The 14,975-nt window shown below is 67.4% G+C and overlaps 1 protein-coding gene across 1 annotated transcript in view; it reads left to right on the top strand.

Moving 5' to 3' along the window:
- The window catches only part of ZFPM1 (zinc finger protein, FOG family member 1), a 64,859-nt gene extending 53,716 nt beyond the window's left edge, over nt 1-11,143 (top strand). The window contains exons 5-10 of the mRNA XM_053906747.1: nt 3,475-3,577; nt 5,163-5,375; nt 8,188-8,418; nt 8,711-8,806; nt 8,882-9,028; nt 9,225-11,143. Coding sequence (XP_053762722.1) covers nt 3,475-3,577; nt 5,163-5,375; nt 8,188-8,418; nt 8,711-8,806; nt 8,882-9,028; nt 9,225-11,020 — 2,586 coding nt within the window. The 3' untranslated portion in view covers nt 11,021-11,143. The remainder of the gene's footprint in view (nt 1-3,474; nt 3,578-5,162; nt 5,376-8,187; nt 8,419-8,710; nt 8,807-8,881; nt 9,029-9,224) is intronic.
- The last annotated feature ends 3,832 nt before the right edge of the window (nt 11,144-14,975 follow it).

Here is a 14,975-nt window from a genome sequence, read left to right on the forward strand (position 1 = left end):
CAGGGCTTAGAAGCCCAGCCAGTGCTAAAATTTGCAGTCAGATACCAAAAAAACGTTCAGAATGGATGGGTGGACGGATGGGTGGATGGAAGCAGAGATCATGCAGACCCTGGGTCAGTCGTGTGTGCACACAGCCGCTTCCCATGGCCTTGGGCATCATTCAGCTCTGTGGGCCTCAGTCCTCATCTGTGAAATGGGCTCTTCGCAGGGTATGGGGGAGGCAAAGACAGAAAGGCGGTTGCCTCTGGGAGGGTAAGCAGGATGGAGACAGGACTTTTCAGGATGAGCTGAAGGAAGGAGGTGGGTGGGGGCCTGAGTCAGAGCCCAGCCCAGGCCCGCCCCAGCCCCGACCTCCCATTGACCTGCCCTACAGTGACCGGGGGGACTGGCAAACCCGCTGACCTTGTGCAGAGCGGTCCGGCTCGCTGGGCTGGGCCGCCCCCTCCCCGTGCCAGAGCACGGCCCCCACCTCCCCCTGACGGTGCTGCCTGAGATGCGCGGCGAGGTTTGGGAACAGCCTCAGCGGATGCGGCAGAGATAGAGTTTCTGATGGTTATCGGCAGGCACAGAATCCAGACGCTGACCTCTTTGTTGGGGGAGACAAGGAGTGGTCCCAGATGCACCCAGAGAACTTCAAGAGGCTGCCCGTTATCTCAGGGCTGGGTGGGGCCGTCCTGGACCCGGGAGGGAGGGACAGGCAGGACCCCAAGGGGCTGCAGGCAGGGTGGGTGGAGGGGCGTCTTCCTGAACCCGGACACGGCCTGTCCAGGGTGAGCTGGACACAGGGCGCCGAGCCTGGGGGCGTCTGTGCAGGGAAGGCAGCCGGGAGCACAGGCCGATGGTTTTGGCAGAAGGGCCAGGCCGTCCCTCCGGGCTTACACCCCATTTCACTGCCCATGGGCAGGGCAGGGCAGGGTCGGTCAGGAAGAGGGCCCCCCTCAGGCCAGCGCCTTCGGGCACCAGAGAAAGGGGCTTCTGTTCCAAGGCTGCTCGGAGTTGGAGGGGAAAACGGGAGGAGGAAAACCAGTCACTGGGCAGCCGGGTGCTGTGTCCGCCCCTCCACGGGGCGCCGGCGGGGCAGGGTGGGGGCCGGCCCTGCAGCACCGGGAGGCCAGGGAAGGTCTTGTCCCCAGCCGTCCCCATGTAAGTGCGGAGGAGCACAGGGCCAGGTGGGGCAGCCCCAGACCGTCCTGGGAGTCGGTGCAGGGCAGTGGTGCCCTGTCGTGCGGGGCGGCCGGCAGCACGCAGGCGCTCGGCCCCAGTGGGACCGGGGCACGGCCGCCTCTGTTCCGGGAAGTACACGGAGAGCGAGGGTTCTGCAGCGTCAGCAAAGCCGTGCGTGTTTTTATCATGCCGGGAGCACGCTGCTCCTGCGAGCGATAAGCATTAAACCTACCGGGAGGCTGTCAGTCTCAGTTTGAGGGTTAGAAATATTGGGACGAATAATTAGATTTCATATCGTTACCACAGCGCCAATCGGAGGATCAGGCAGATTAATTTTTTTCGCCATCCTCGGCTCATTAATATTCATTAGAGACTCAGGAGGCCCGGCCCCGCCTTGCTGCAAGCCGCTGTCCAGGTCAGGGCAGCTGGGACGCCGCCGGTCACCTGCCGCAGGGGCAGCCCCACCTGGCCGCTAGTCCCCCCCCCCCCCCCCCCCCCGCCACCTCTGGCAGAAGCCTCAGAGCCGGTGGGCACCCCTGGCCGGCGTCCTGTCCTGCAGCCGGGGGACCCCGAGTGTCTGCTAAAAGAGGGTGCTGCCAGCCTGCCCGAAGTGGGCTCCCCAGGTGAGATGCTCTAAGTTGACAGGTAGCAATTGCTGGCCTGGGGCCCCCGGTGGACCCCTGCCTTCTGGGCCTAAACGCAAGGCCCCTGCCTACTGTGTCCTGCTGGCCAAAGGGAAGACAAAAGCAGGGCGGGCAGGGGCTCCTGGCTTTTGTACCAGGTGGGCAGTGCCAGAAGGGACGGTTTCGTGCACGTCGCCACCTCCCAGGGCCTGGAGGGGCTGATCTTCAGAGGGTAGACTCGGCCACCTGCCCCCCAACCCCGAGAGCAGGTGGCAGGACCCGGCCGGGTCTGGAGCACACACGTGGTTTGAGTCAGAGCTCCGAGCAGAAGGGACATCGCCCGTTGGCAGAGGGGGCGGGCAAGAGTGCAGGCCAGGTCCGGCTACTAGTCTCCACCGGCCCTTTCCGTGGCCAAGCCACAGAGCTACTCCACCGGCCAAGGTGCCTGGCCTCGGGAGGTGTGCTTGGCTCATAGGCCTGATGTCGCCGGGTCCCTGAGCCTGCCACAGGGTGGGGATGAGAGGACAGAGCAGTCAGAGGGACCTCCTCGGGCTCCAGGGTGTTACCGGGCCCACGGTCACAGCGGGGGAGGCCCGGCCTGGACCCTGACACTCGGCTCTGGAGCCCGTGTCGTCCCCGGGCAGGGAGGGGCCCACGGTCTGCCAGAGGATACCTCCGAGGCCATCGCTAGCGCGACACAGAGGCAGCATCTCAGCCGCCCGCTGTGTCCGCCTGGGGTGCACACGGCCACCCTGGTCTAGGTGGCAACATTTCCAGGTGACAGCACGTGATACAGGTTCTTCAGTTAAAGGTCCCGATGCACCCACTTTTGAACGAAAGGCACTTATTCGCGTATAACAAAAATACCCAAACGTCACGCCGTGCTGCTGGCTGAGTGGGGGGGCCCCGGTCAGAGCAGCCCAGAGGCGGGGTGCGGCCCTGGGGCTGAAGCCCTGGGTGTGGCAGCAACCACCCCAACCTCGCAGGGCAGAACCGGCCCCCCACCACCCGTGCCCGGCCTCTGCATCCTGGCACCAGGGGCCTCCCCCCTTCCCCCACCCTGCCCCGGGCCGTGTACCTGCTCCAGGGCCGGGACGGTGCGGGGCGGCCCCACAGAGGCGGCCCCCCGGGCTGAGCCCACAGCCCTCATTCCCTCCAGGTGCTGCAGCGGCCCGGCCCGCAGGCCGAGCCGGGGAGAGGGCATGGCTGGGCCAGGTGGACTTGTGGGAGCCGTGCCCCATTTTCCTCACCCCTCGCCCCTCTTCTCGAGGTGGGAGAAGGGAACTGCCTGCTTCCGGGCTGACAGGCCACGTGGGGGCCCGTTCCGGCCCACACACCCCACGGACTGTCCCTGGCCCTCAGCGACCTGCCTCGGTAGGGAGGCAGGGAGAGAACACAGATCTGGGTGTGAGTTCCTATTCTGCAGCTCCCTGGCTATGTGACCTTGAGCAAGTGGCCTGACCTCTCTGGGCCTCGGTTCCCGAGAACCCAGTGCCCCCTGCACGGAAAGTGCCGGCTCCCTGCTGCGTCTGTTGGCAACACAGTGCTGACCACGGAGCAGCAGGCTGTGGCCTGGCCACCCCGCTGGTCTCAGGCTTTTCCCCCCTCCCTGGGCCACACGGGACCCCCACCCAGGCCCTTCCTGTGCTGTCCCTGATGAGCCTCCTCCCCCCCCCCCCCTACTCAGGGCCCTGCCCTGACCCTGCTGCTGGAGGATGAACCCTGCTGGTTGAGGATGCTGCCACAGGCCCCGACCGAGGCCGAAGCCAACGCAGAGATCTACAGGAAGGGTTGGTATCCTGGCGCTTCCCCGCGGCCTTCCGGTTGGGGCGGGGGCACTTGGCTGGCCCTGGGCTGGCCCTTAAAGGGAAAGGGGCCTCCTTGGGCCGCTCGGGGTCGGGCCTTGGGGCAGACCACCACTGCCACCTACGCCTCCAGTGCCCTGATGCAAGAGGTCAGCCCTGAGGTCTCGGGGACCGGCCGTTCTTCCTGAGCCCGGGCAGTGACTGCTCTCAGGGCCCCTTGGAGACCGCCGGGGTCAGCAGAGGATCCCAGGCCAGGCAGGGCATGGTGCCAACTAGACCAGGGCCCCGTGTAGTCCAGCTCGCGCTGGGGAAGCCAGGAAGGCCACGTTCAAATCCAGCCACGTGGGGCCTGGGGGTTTCTGCTCTTGCCTCCATGCACCTTCTAGAAGGAGTGGCTCAGGAGGGAGGAGGGGAAGCAGGAAAGGGTCCTTACCACCACCACCACCCCACCCTGCCGTCGATTCAGAGGGCTCAGGCCACTCAGACGTGACACGGGCTTTTCCATCTCCTGCTGCCTGGGTGGTTCGACTCCTAAGCAAAGTGTGATGTGGTCGTCCGCTTGCCAGGGCAGCGAGGACCCCTCTCTCCGTGCTGCGGACGAGGCGGCTCAGGGGGCCGCAGGGGGTGACGGAAGCACAGAGTGGGGAGGGGTGCGTGCCCAACCTTAGGAAACGGTCTCATTCCCCTGCGGGGTCTCCGCTTTGCCGGAACGTTCCAGGGTGCCACCTCCCGTCGCCTCCCTGCACACAGCACATTCTGCTGAATATTCCCAGTGGAGGCCACGCTCCGTCCTCAGGGTCAGCTCTCGTTTCAGGAGGGGGCCAGAGGCCGTCAGGGGCAGGGCAAGGGACACACCCCCAGCCCAGCTGAGCTTGTGGGCAGCCCCTCACTCCCGTCCCCACCTGGGCACCTCCCCGGCCTGAGGGAGGTACAGCGCAGGTGCCGAGGCCGCATCCGGGAACCTGGGCCACGTTTCAGCCCACCTCCCGCCGAGGGATACTCTAAGGCCCCAGACTGCAGCCGGAAGGCACCGGAAGGCCCGGTGTTGGCGGCCAGCTGTCAGCCCCCGGTTTGTATACTCAGCCTGCCCCGCCTGCCTGCCAGGCAGGACAAGATCCTCACGGTGCTGATGGGAGCGAGGTTGGCCTGGGGGAGTGGGGGGCGGGCTGCGCCTCCCGGAGGTTTCCTGGTGGCCTCAAGCTGGACACAGGTAAGCTGGCTGGTGCCTGTGTCGTTGGCAGAGGCTGCCCCCTGGCGGCTGCCGTGGGAACAGCCGCTCCTGGCTCCTCTGCCGCTAGGCTGCCACCCTGGCGCTCTGCTGCCTGTCCCACAGGCCACCCCCCCCCCCCCCCGCCCCCCTGGAAAACGGAGCGGGCAGGCCCGGGAAGCCGCCCAGTTGCCCCGTCACAGAGAGACTGGCCTCACACAGCCACGCACCCCAACCTTGGATCCATACTCCCCCCTCCCCCGCCGACCTCAAAGCCCTGGTCTCCGGGAGGGGGCAGGAGGGTGGGGCGTCTCAGAGGGGTGGCCAGCGGCCCTCCCGTCACCGATGATTCTGCCCCTGCAGATGAAGCCCTGTGGTGCAGAGTCACCAAGCCAGTGCCGGCGGGCAGACTGCTGGGCGTGCTCCTCACAGCGGCTGAGCCCCGTGGCACCCCCAGCCACCCCGTGAAGGAGGAGCCAGCCGAGCCCGAGTGCCCAGCCCCCTCCCACACCGACATCCAGCTCCTGCCCCAGCAGGCCGGCATGGCGTCCATCCTGGCCACGGCGGTCATCAACAGTGAGTATGCCACCGTGCCACCCCACCCAGCTCCACGGCACTGCGGGGACAACCCCCAGGACCTCAAGACCCGCAAAGATTGGCTCCTGCTGTGATCTGAGCAGAAGGTGTGCCGTGGCGGGCGCGCGTGGGGGAACTCGGATGTGGGTCCTGGGAGGGGGGCGGGGGCCGGCCCGGCCAGCAATCTCTCAAGCAGAGCGGGCACCTTTGCTGCAGCTGTGCCCACAGCGTGATGCTGGCCAGCGGTCTGGCCCCTGCCCCACAGATGCCAGTGCCAGGGATCCGTGCACCCCCGGACACGGCCAAGTGTCCCCTGGGGGGCTCTTGTTCACCACCAGCCAGGACGCACCGAGCCCGAGTGTTGTCAGCACCAAGTAGGATTCCCTCCACACCCTTGTCCACGGCCACGTAGAAGCGAGCAGTCCCGGGGAGGCACAGGCGGCCTGGCTGGGTTGGGGGGCAGTCTCGTGACACAAGTGGGGACAGGATCACAGGCTGGCAGCGCCTGCCTTAACTGGGGTGCTTGGGCTGGGCCCAGCAAGGTCGTCGCGTGTCTGGGGCCCAGCACCTCCAGGAGGCAAGCGTCTCCACCAGAGAACTTTTATTTAGCAAAGGGGCTGATCCGACTGCTTTAAAATCACCCTGGCTGCTGGGGTGGGGGAGCCGCAGAGCTGCAAAACTGGGGGGAAAAGTGACCTTGTTGAGGAAGTCAACGTGATGACGGCTGGAAGCAGGGGTGGAAGCGGCCCGGGCCAGATGGGGCGTTGGGGCTGGCGGGGGGCCCGCCACGCGGCTTGGGATGCGGTGGGGAGCCCCGGAGGAGAGCCCACTCTGAGCGCCCTGACCCTGAGAGGTCTTACAGACGCTGAAGTGGAGCCTGGGAGGTGGCTGGGGGCAGGGCAGGACGAGGTCCAGCGACAGGCAGCACCTGCGGACACAAGCGGGGAGCAGGAGGCACCAGTCGAGGGCAGGGGGGGTCCGCTGCGTCCTTGCCATGGAGATGTGGCCACAGACCAAAACCGCCAGGGCAGAGCGAGCAGGGAGGGAGGAAGTGTGTGGAGGGACGCGGCTCGCGTCGCTGGGACTCAGGCAATCCCGCGGCACATCTGCGCGCTGGTGGAAATGACCCAGGCTGGGGAGGTGGGGGGCGAGCCCCCAGAGCCCTCATGGAGGGAGGACTGGGGGCAGGCGACAGAGAGGGTGGCCACGAGCAAGCAGGACCCCTTCCAGACACCGAGTTTCGGGGGAGAATGGAGGCTTGAAGGGGCCCTCGGGGGCAGGATGGCCACTTCACCAGGGCATTTGGTGCCCACGGTGGCACAACAGGGTCGGTCGGGTCCTCGGCACTGAGGCGTGAGCCCCCCTCTCCTCTGTCCAGGCTGCTCCAATGGGCTCTGGGGGAGGCCCAGACCCTGGGAGGGCTTCCTCCCCTTGGGTCTGTGGCCTGGGTGTCAGAGCCTCACCCTGAAGCAGCAGGAGCATGGCCACCAGGAGCTAGACCCCTCATCTACACCCCCCAACCCCCACACAGTGGCCTAGGAAAGCCTTAATGTACAGTCCATGAGACCTGGTTTAATGTTCCACACTCACCCCCTCCGGGCCCCTGTGTTCTCACCTGTGAAACGAGGGTGGTGGAAACACCAGGCGTCTGTGCAGGGCAGCCCCGGGGCAGGCGGACTGTGACCATCCCCGCTAAACCAGGGCTGAGCAGGCCTCTGAGGCCCCGGCCCCTCTCCCCAACCCCGGCCCTGCGGGCGCAGGAACAAACCCACCAGCCCAGTGCCTCAGCTAACACAGCTGCCTTGAAGCCCCCAAATCAGAGTGAACTTGGGAGGGAGCAGGAGGACCCCCCCCACCCCCCGCTGTTCTGCCCTAATTGTGGGCCCAGGATAAGCCTCAGAGAAGCCGGGGTGAGGGACGTGTGCAGTCCAGCCTGGAACGAGCCCTCCCCACTGCCGTCTTGAGCCAAGGGGTTAGGTGGCCACAGAGCAGAGGCGGCATTCCTGAACATTCTGCCGTAAAGACGCTGAGAACCACCCATCAGGGAAACCCTCCCGAGCCGCAAAACCAGCCTGCGATCCAGACTCCAACACACGGAGAAGCCGCAGGCCCTCTGTCTGGGATAAATGTTGTCAATTAAGCAATTTTGACCAGTAACTGCTGTGAAACCACTTGGGGGGGGGGGGGGCTCTTCCTCTGCAGCCCCCAGGCCACCCTGAGCCACCGCTCACCTGTGGCCCTCCTGCCCAAGCGCTTCGAGATTCATGCACGGGGGCTCCCTGTGCCCCTGGCCACTCCTACCTGTTCACGGGAACACACACGAGAACTCCACAGACGCCCAGGTCCACACCACCCCTCACGCCCCACACAGCTGCCTGCCTCCACGTGGCCGCCCCCACCTAGTCCTCCACGGAAGCAATGCCTCTCTCAGGGGTCCACTAGCATATGGCCACGCCCCTTCCGTGGACACCCGATGAGACTCTGGGGTCTCTTAGGGGGCTCACTGTTGGGAGGCAGCATGGGCGCCAGCCTGGGGGCGGGGGGAGGTTAGAGACCCCGCCCACGAGGTCCACGGCATCCTGGACATCTACAGAAAGACAACCCAGGTTTCCAAAGGGACAGAGGAGAACGGGCAACGGTGACAGGAGGGACGGTCCAAGGCACAAACCTCACTCCTTGGGATGTCGGGGGGCAGTCGGGGCAAAGCCCTCGTGGTCTGGAGGTGCACCGCCTTGCCTGGACTGCAGGTGGCCCCCTCTGCCGCGGGGGGCGGGGGGGCCCTCAGGCTGCGCCCCCCCTCTCACCCCCACAGAAGACGTCTTCCCCTGCAAAGACTGCGGCATCTGGTACCGGAGCGAGAGGAACCTGCAGGCCCACCTACTCTACTACTGCGCCAGCCGCCAGACCACCGGCTCGCCCGCTGCGGCCGCCGACGAGAAGCCCAAGGACACCTACCCCAACGAGCGCGTCTGCCCCTTCCCCCAGTGCCGCAAGAGCTGCCCCAGCGCCAGCTCCCTGGAGATCCACATGCGCAGCCACAGCGGTGAGCCCCCACCCCCCCGCCGGGTCCCCCTGCTCTCCTCTGCTGCCTCTGGCCCGGGTGCCCGCCACGCCACAGGTGTGCAATGCGGTCTTCCTACCGCACCATAGGGCCCTCCCAAAGCACACGGCCCCCCTGCGATCACCTGAACGGTCAGCTCGGGGCTGGGCCCTTGCCAAAGTCCTGGGAGACCAGGGGCAGAGGAGGACGGGCTTCGGCATCCCCTCCCCTACGTCCTAAGCCCTTGGCCAGCTGGGCTCCCGGAGCCCACCCCTCATTCAGCCTCACGTTCCAGGAGAACGGCCCTTTGTATGTCTCATCTGCCTGTCGGCCTTCACCACCAAAGCCAACTGTGAGCGACACCTCAAGGTGCACACAGACACGCTGAGCGGTAGGTGGGGCTGGGAAGGGGAGGGGAGGGAGGGGGGCCCCACCCCAGGGCCCTGATACCACAGCCTGCCTGCAGGTGTCTGCCACAGCTGTGGCTTCATCTCCACCACAAGGGACATCCTCTACAGCCACCTGGTGACCAACCACATGGTCTGCCAGCCGGGCTCCAAGGCGGAGATCTACTCCCCAGGGGCCGGACACCCCGCTGCCAAGCTCCCCCCAGGTGAGGCCCTGGGTTCCCCATGGGGACGGGGAAGGGATGGGTTGACACTGATGGCAACCGGGGGTCAGTTTCATCCTCGGCCCTCCACCACCTCTACCCAGCCCAGCTCTCCCCTTCCCACCCTACCCCTCCTCAGGTCTGGCCCAGGTAGGTCCTGCTCCAGCCCTGAAGTGTGGCCCATGGGGTCTCCCTGCAGACAGTCTGGCCAGCTTCCAGCAGCACGCGGCCCCCCACGGCCCCCTGGCTTCCACCGACCTGGGCCTGGCGCCCACCCCATCACCAGGACTGGACAGGAAGGCTCTGGCTGAGGCCACCAATGGAGAGGCCAGAGCGGCCCCCCAGAACGGGGGCAGCAGCGAGCCCCCCGCGGCCCCCCGGGCCGTCAAGACAGAGGCTGCGACGGAGGAGCCCGAGGCGGAGCCAGGGCCCCCAGCCGCCGCATCGAGGACACCCTCACCGCCCAGCCCTGCCCCTGCCAGGGTGAAGGCCGAGCTGTCCAGCCCCACACCCGGCTCCAGTCCGGGCCCTGGCGAGCTGGGGCTGGCGGCCGGCACGCTCTTCCTGCCGCAGTTCCCCGCGGCGCCCCCGGCCTCAGAGATCCTGGCCAAGATGTCGGAGCTGGTACACAGCCGGCTGCAGGCGGGCGCGGGGGCCCAGGCCGGCCTCTTCGCGGGGGCTCCCAAGGGCGCCACGTGCTTCGAGTGCGACATCACCTTCAACAACGTCAACAACTTCTACGTGCACAAGCGCCTCTACTGCTCCGGCCGCCGCCCGCCTGACGACGCGCCCCCAGCGCGCAGGGCCAAGGCACCCCCGGCCCCGGGCCGCGCACCCCCCGCCGGCCCACCGCCCCCCGAGGCCGACCCGGGGCGCGCCTCGCCGAGCTCCGGGGCGCGCGAGGACGAGGCGGGGGGCGCGGCCACACCCGAGGCCGAGGCCGACGCCGAGGGGGGCGGCCGGGGCAGGGAGGGCAGCCCGGGCAGCCCCAGCCCGGGCAGCGGGGCGGACGAGGACGACGATCCCCGCCGGACGCTGTGCGAGGCCTGCAACATCCGCTTCAGCCGCCACGAGACCTATACCGTGCACAAGCGCTACTACTGTGCTTCGCGCCACGACCCGCCGCCGCGCCGGCCCGCGCCCGCCGGGACCCCCGGGACCCCCGCGCCCCCCGCGCCCGTCTTGCCCGCCGCGCCGCCGGTGCGCACGCGCCGGCGCCGCAAGCTGTACGAGCTGCACGCGGCCGCCCCGCCCCCCGCCTCTGGCCCCGCCCCCGCGCCCCTCGGCCCCGCCCCCGAGCCGCCTGCGTCGCCGTCGCCCCGGCCGGGAAGCGGAAGCGGGCTCGACGCCGCCGACGGCCCCATCGACCTGAGCAAGAAGCCGCGGCGCCAGGCGCCCGTGCCCGCCCCCGGCCTGCCCGCCCTGGCCGACTACCACGAGTGCACAGCCTGCCGCGTGAGCTTCCACAGCCTCGAGGCCTACCTGGCGCACAAGAAGTTCTCGTGCCCCGCCGCCCCGCGCCTCCTGCGCGTCGCCCCCGAGGACGCGGCCGCCGGCGCCGTCGTGTGTCCCTACTGCCCGCCCAACGGCGTGGTCCGCGGCGACCTCATCGAGCACTTCCGCCTGGCGCACGGCCTGCTGCTGGGCCAGCCGCCCGCCGGCGCCCGGACGCCCTCGCCCGCCGCCCCACGGGACGGCCTCAACGGCCAGGAGCTGCGGGAGCCGGCCCCCGGCGCCCCCGACGGCAGCCCCCGGCCCGGCCCGCCGCCGGCCCCGTCCCCCGAGGCGGTGCCGCCACACCCGCCGCCCCCGCCGACGCCCCCTTCCCACTCGGACAAGGGCGTCCAGACCCCCAGCAAGGGGACGCCGGCGCCCGCGCCCCCCGGCAGCCACAGGTACTGCCGCCTGTGCAACATCAGGTTCAGCAGCCTGTCCACTTTCATCGCCCACAAGAAGTATTACTGCTCCTCGCACGCGGCCGAGCACGTGAAGTGAGCGGCCGCCACACTACAGAGACCGCTTCGCGCCCCGCCGCAGGCGCAGGCCAGGCCCGGGGGCTGCAGGGGACCGCGCCTGCCTGGACTATTGGCACTTAATAAAGAAGTTCAGTTTGATGAGCACGGTAGTGGAGCGGCCTAGTTGTCTGAGCACAGGGTCCTTGGGGGTGGGAGGAAACAGGTGGGGCCGACACTGTGGGGGTGGTGAACGCCACCCTGAGCGCACCCAACCCACCGGGACCAGGCCCCCAGCCACAGTCACGGGGTTCGTGGGCCTCCAAGCTGGACCTGACCCCAGGCCAGTCTATGCCGCAGCACCCCCCGGTAATCGCTGCCCTTCAGGATGCTAACGGGAAGATGCCCTGTGGTCGCCAAGGCTGGTGGGGAGAGAAGGGACAGTGATGCAGCCCACAGGCATGGGGGGGGGGCAAATCCTGAAGTGGGGGGGTCACATGGCACCTGTGGTCGCTACAGGGCTCATTACCGAGGTGCCCCCACCCCAGTGTGCCGGCACCGTGAGAACCACACGACTAAGATGGGACCGCGGGATGCTTGGCCAAACCCAAGCAGAGCCCAACCACGTCTTGCCGGTTTGCGGCTGGGTGGCTGCGGGCACCCTGCAGCCCGGTGTCCCTGCTGGAAAACCCGCATCAGTCCTTTCCCAACTTTGCTCGAAGCAGCACTGTTTCTTCCAGATACGGTTTTACCCAGCAGCCTGTGGTGGACAGAAGCAAACTGACCTTTGACCTTCCGGTCTCCAAGGTGCTTCCTGCCATCCACCCAGGCTCACTCTCCCTGCTCGAGGCAAGTTTCTCTCCCAACCAGCCCTTGTGAGGTCCAGGAGCCCGTGTCCGGGCAGCGGCGTGCACACGCCCCTCCCGCCGGCCCAGAGGACCAGGGCTGGACAGGACAGGGCCGCTCAGCCCAGGGCCCTGCAGAGCTCCCGCCCCCGTCCCCCCCCCCCCCGCCCCCCCCGTCCCCCCCCCCCCCCCCGCCCAGGGCTGGCACTAGGGAAGTCAGTTGAGGGAGGGTCCCAGGGGAGCCAAGCTGCCTCCCTTGAGGATGCCCCGGCACCTGCCATCCTGGGTCGGGGCACAGGAAGCCCGAGACCCCCCCCCCCCAGCCCCGCTCATTTGCACTGTTGCGCATGAACTTGCGCGGAGGGCTGCCGAGGCTTTGCCTCCGAGTCAGACCACCGAGCGAAAGCAGACATCACCCACGTCCGCGCCTACTGTTGTCAAAAAATTAAACCTAATGCAGAACGAATTTTACTGTGTACGAATTGTAAAATAAAATTTGTAGAGGGGTGCTGGGGAACATCAGGGATGTGGCCTCTGACGAACCACAGATGCTAAAAGGGGAGGAAGGCAGCACGGACTGGACGAGATGGGGAGGCAGGCGTGCAGAAGTCTGAATGGGGGGCCACGCAGAAAGGGCCTCAGTGTCTATTCCTGTAGACGGGTCGGGGGGGGGGGGGGGGAAGCTGCGCTCCACCATCCCGAGGCCGGGCTTCGAGCCTCTAGGCAGCACCACACGCACCTCATTCGGGTCCTGCACACGGGTCCGGGGTCACATCACCCCCACTGCGCCCCCAGCACAGGGCCAGTGTGGTTCGGTGTCCCCAGTCCCAGACTCTTCCCCCCACTCCCCCTCAGACCCTGGGTTTCCCACCCCCTACAGACACCACCGGTGGCCATGCCTCCCCTTTGAGCCTCCTCCAGCTCGCCTCCCCCCACACTGTCCCGGCTGCAGCCCAGGGATGGCTCAGACCTTCAGGCCCCTCTCCAGGAAACCTGGCTCTCCCTGCTCCCCAACCACACCCCCTAAACCTGCTGCTTCTCCAACTGGGGGGGTGGGGTTCAAGGCTCTCAGAGACCACCCAGCCCTCTCCGGGAAGCCCTCCCTGCACACGCCCTCCCTGGGCGGGCACACGGACTCGGTGCCCCTAAATCTCCCTAGCCCAGTCTCTTCCGAGCGCCACACCTACCCGTCCCTCAGGCCCCCACCCCCATCTTCTCCTACTTCCGCCCAGATGCAGCAGCCGTTGCCATCAACCTTGGCTCCTCAAGCCAGTGACGCGCCCCTGCATCTGGCTCCGTGTCTGCAACTTTGCCTCCCTCCTCCCTCACCTACCACCTCCAACGTATCGGGGAGTCTGACAGGCTCTCCCTCTGGGGACGGCTGCTTCTCCCACGGCCCCAGCCACACCCTGCCCAATGGACCGGCCCCGGCCCTGGCTGCCAAGGCTCTTCCCGCTGCTGCGCTGAGAGACCACATGGCCTCACACCCCGCTTCGGGCCCCCAGGAGCTCCTGCTGCACAGGTGGCCTCCAGGCCCTGGTCCCCCACCACGCCCCACAACGCTACTCTGGCTGCTACCTCGCCTCCAGGGTCTGGTCGCTGGGAAAGGCTGCCCTTCACGTCACGCGCCTCTCAGTTTGGGGACCTGCCCTGACCCTCCGTCCTGACACCCTGTCATCTCCCCCATAGCAGTGGTCACTCTGGGGACCCTGCCCCTTGACCCTTCCCCATGGGCGTGGCCTGCCTTGGCCACTGCCTCCTGGGCACCTGCTATCTAGCCGGAGCTGGCAGGGGCACACAGGTCGCTAATGTCACAAGGGAATGAAAGGCCAGCAATCAAGTGAGCCAGCCCCAAAGCCCTGTCTGTCCACACCCAGGACGCCACCCAGATCCTGACCCCATATTCTTCCGCCGGTCTCCCGCCTTCGCTGCCCTCCGCATCTCACCAGCTGCGTCTCCCAGAGCCAGCTCTGACCAGGTGATGCCCCACCACGGCTCCTCGGCACGTGCGGCCCACGGCCCACACTCAAGGTCACCACCAGACCCAGTTCTCCTCCTAACCAGCCATCTACCCAGGCCATCGCTATGCACCATCCTGAGTGGCGCACGGACCATCCCCAGCTGCCCGCACACCCAGTGTGGGGGAGGGGACAGCCCGGTTCTAGGAATTGCGGGCGGACACTCCTGACGCTAGGGGTCAGCAGCGACTGGTTTCCAGGGGCCAGCAGGTCGGGTGACAGGAGCCTGCTGCCGTATCATGTGTTCCAGGCTGGCCCGGTGGGCCTACCCTTGGTCTCCCCCAGGAGGGGCAGGGAGGGGCAGGGAGGGGCTCCCATGGAGGCAGGTCGGGGCCAGGCAGAGCTGTCCCAGCTGGGATGGAACAAGGGAGAAAGGCAGAAGCCACCAGCGTGGGAGGAGCTCAGGTGAGGGGAGCACCGGAGAAGGCGGGCCAGGCAGCAACAAATGCTTCCAGAGCAACCTGGCAGGAGGGGGATGGCATCATTGGCCTCTGATGGGCAGGGGGAGGCTGGGAGACTTTCTGTGACACGAGCAACCACTGTGCACAGTGCACACACACACCCTCGGCTGGCCAGCCTCCCATCTGTCACCAGGGGCGCCTCTGAACCCAGGGCCCCAGCCCTGCTGGTGGGCCTGCCCCTCACTGGAGACAGCGGCCCCGGGGGTTTCCCTGTGTCCCTCCCTGTCCAGCCAGAGCCAGCCTGTCCCTCGTCTGACAGCCACCCCACCACTCCTGGGGGCCGGAGAGCATCCCTGAGCCCGGAGAATACACACTGCAGGGGCCTCCCCGCCAGGCTGAAGGGGGCCCGGGCCTGGGAGTCTGCGTTTCATCAGCTCCCGGCAGATTCTTCTCTGCAAGTCTGAGAAATGCCCACATGGCAAGTGATCAGACCTGGTTAGCACCTTTCTTATTAGCCTGGTGGGGGTGGGGATGGGGGCCTTCGTCACGCAGGCAGGGAGGTGGCGGGGAGGGGACGGACCCAGGTCTCAGCCCCTCGGAAACTGGGCGGGGTATGAAGACCACCCCGACCCCACAGAACCCACGCCCGATCGCCCACACGTCCCAGCACCCCCCCCCCACCCGCGACTATTCTGCCACTCGTCCATCCTGCGGCTGAGCCTCCGGAAGCCCGG

This window comes from Panthera pardus, unplaced genomic scaffold (genome assembly GCF_024362965.1).
Source record: "Panthera pardus isolate Hobbes unplaced genomic scaffold, ASM2436296v1 HiC_scaffold_19, whole genome shotgun sequence".
Lineage (NCBI taxonomy): Eukaryota > Metazoa > Chordata > Mammalia > Carnivora > Felidae > Panthera > Panthera pardus.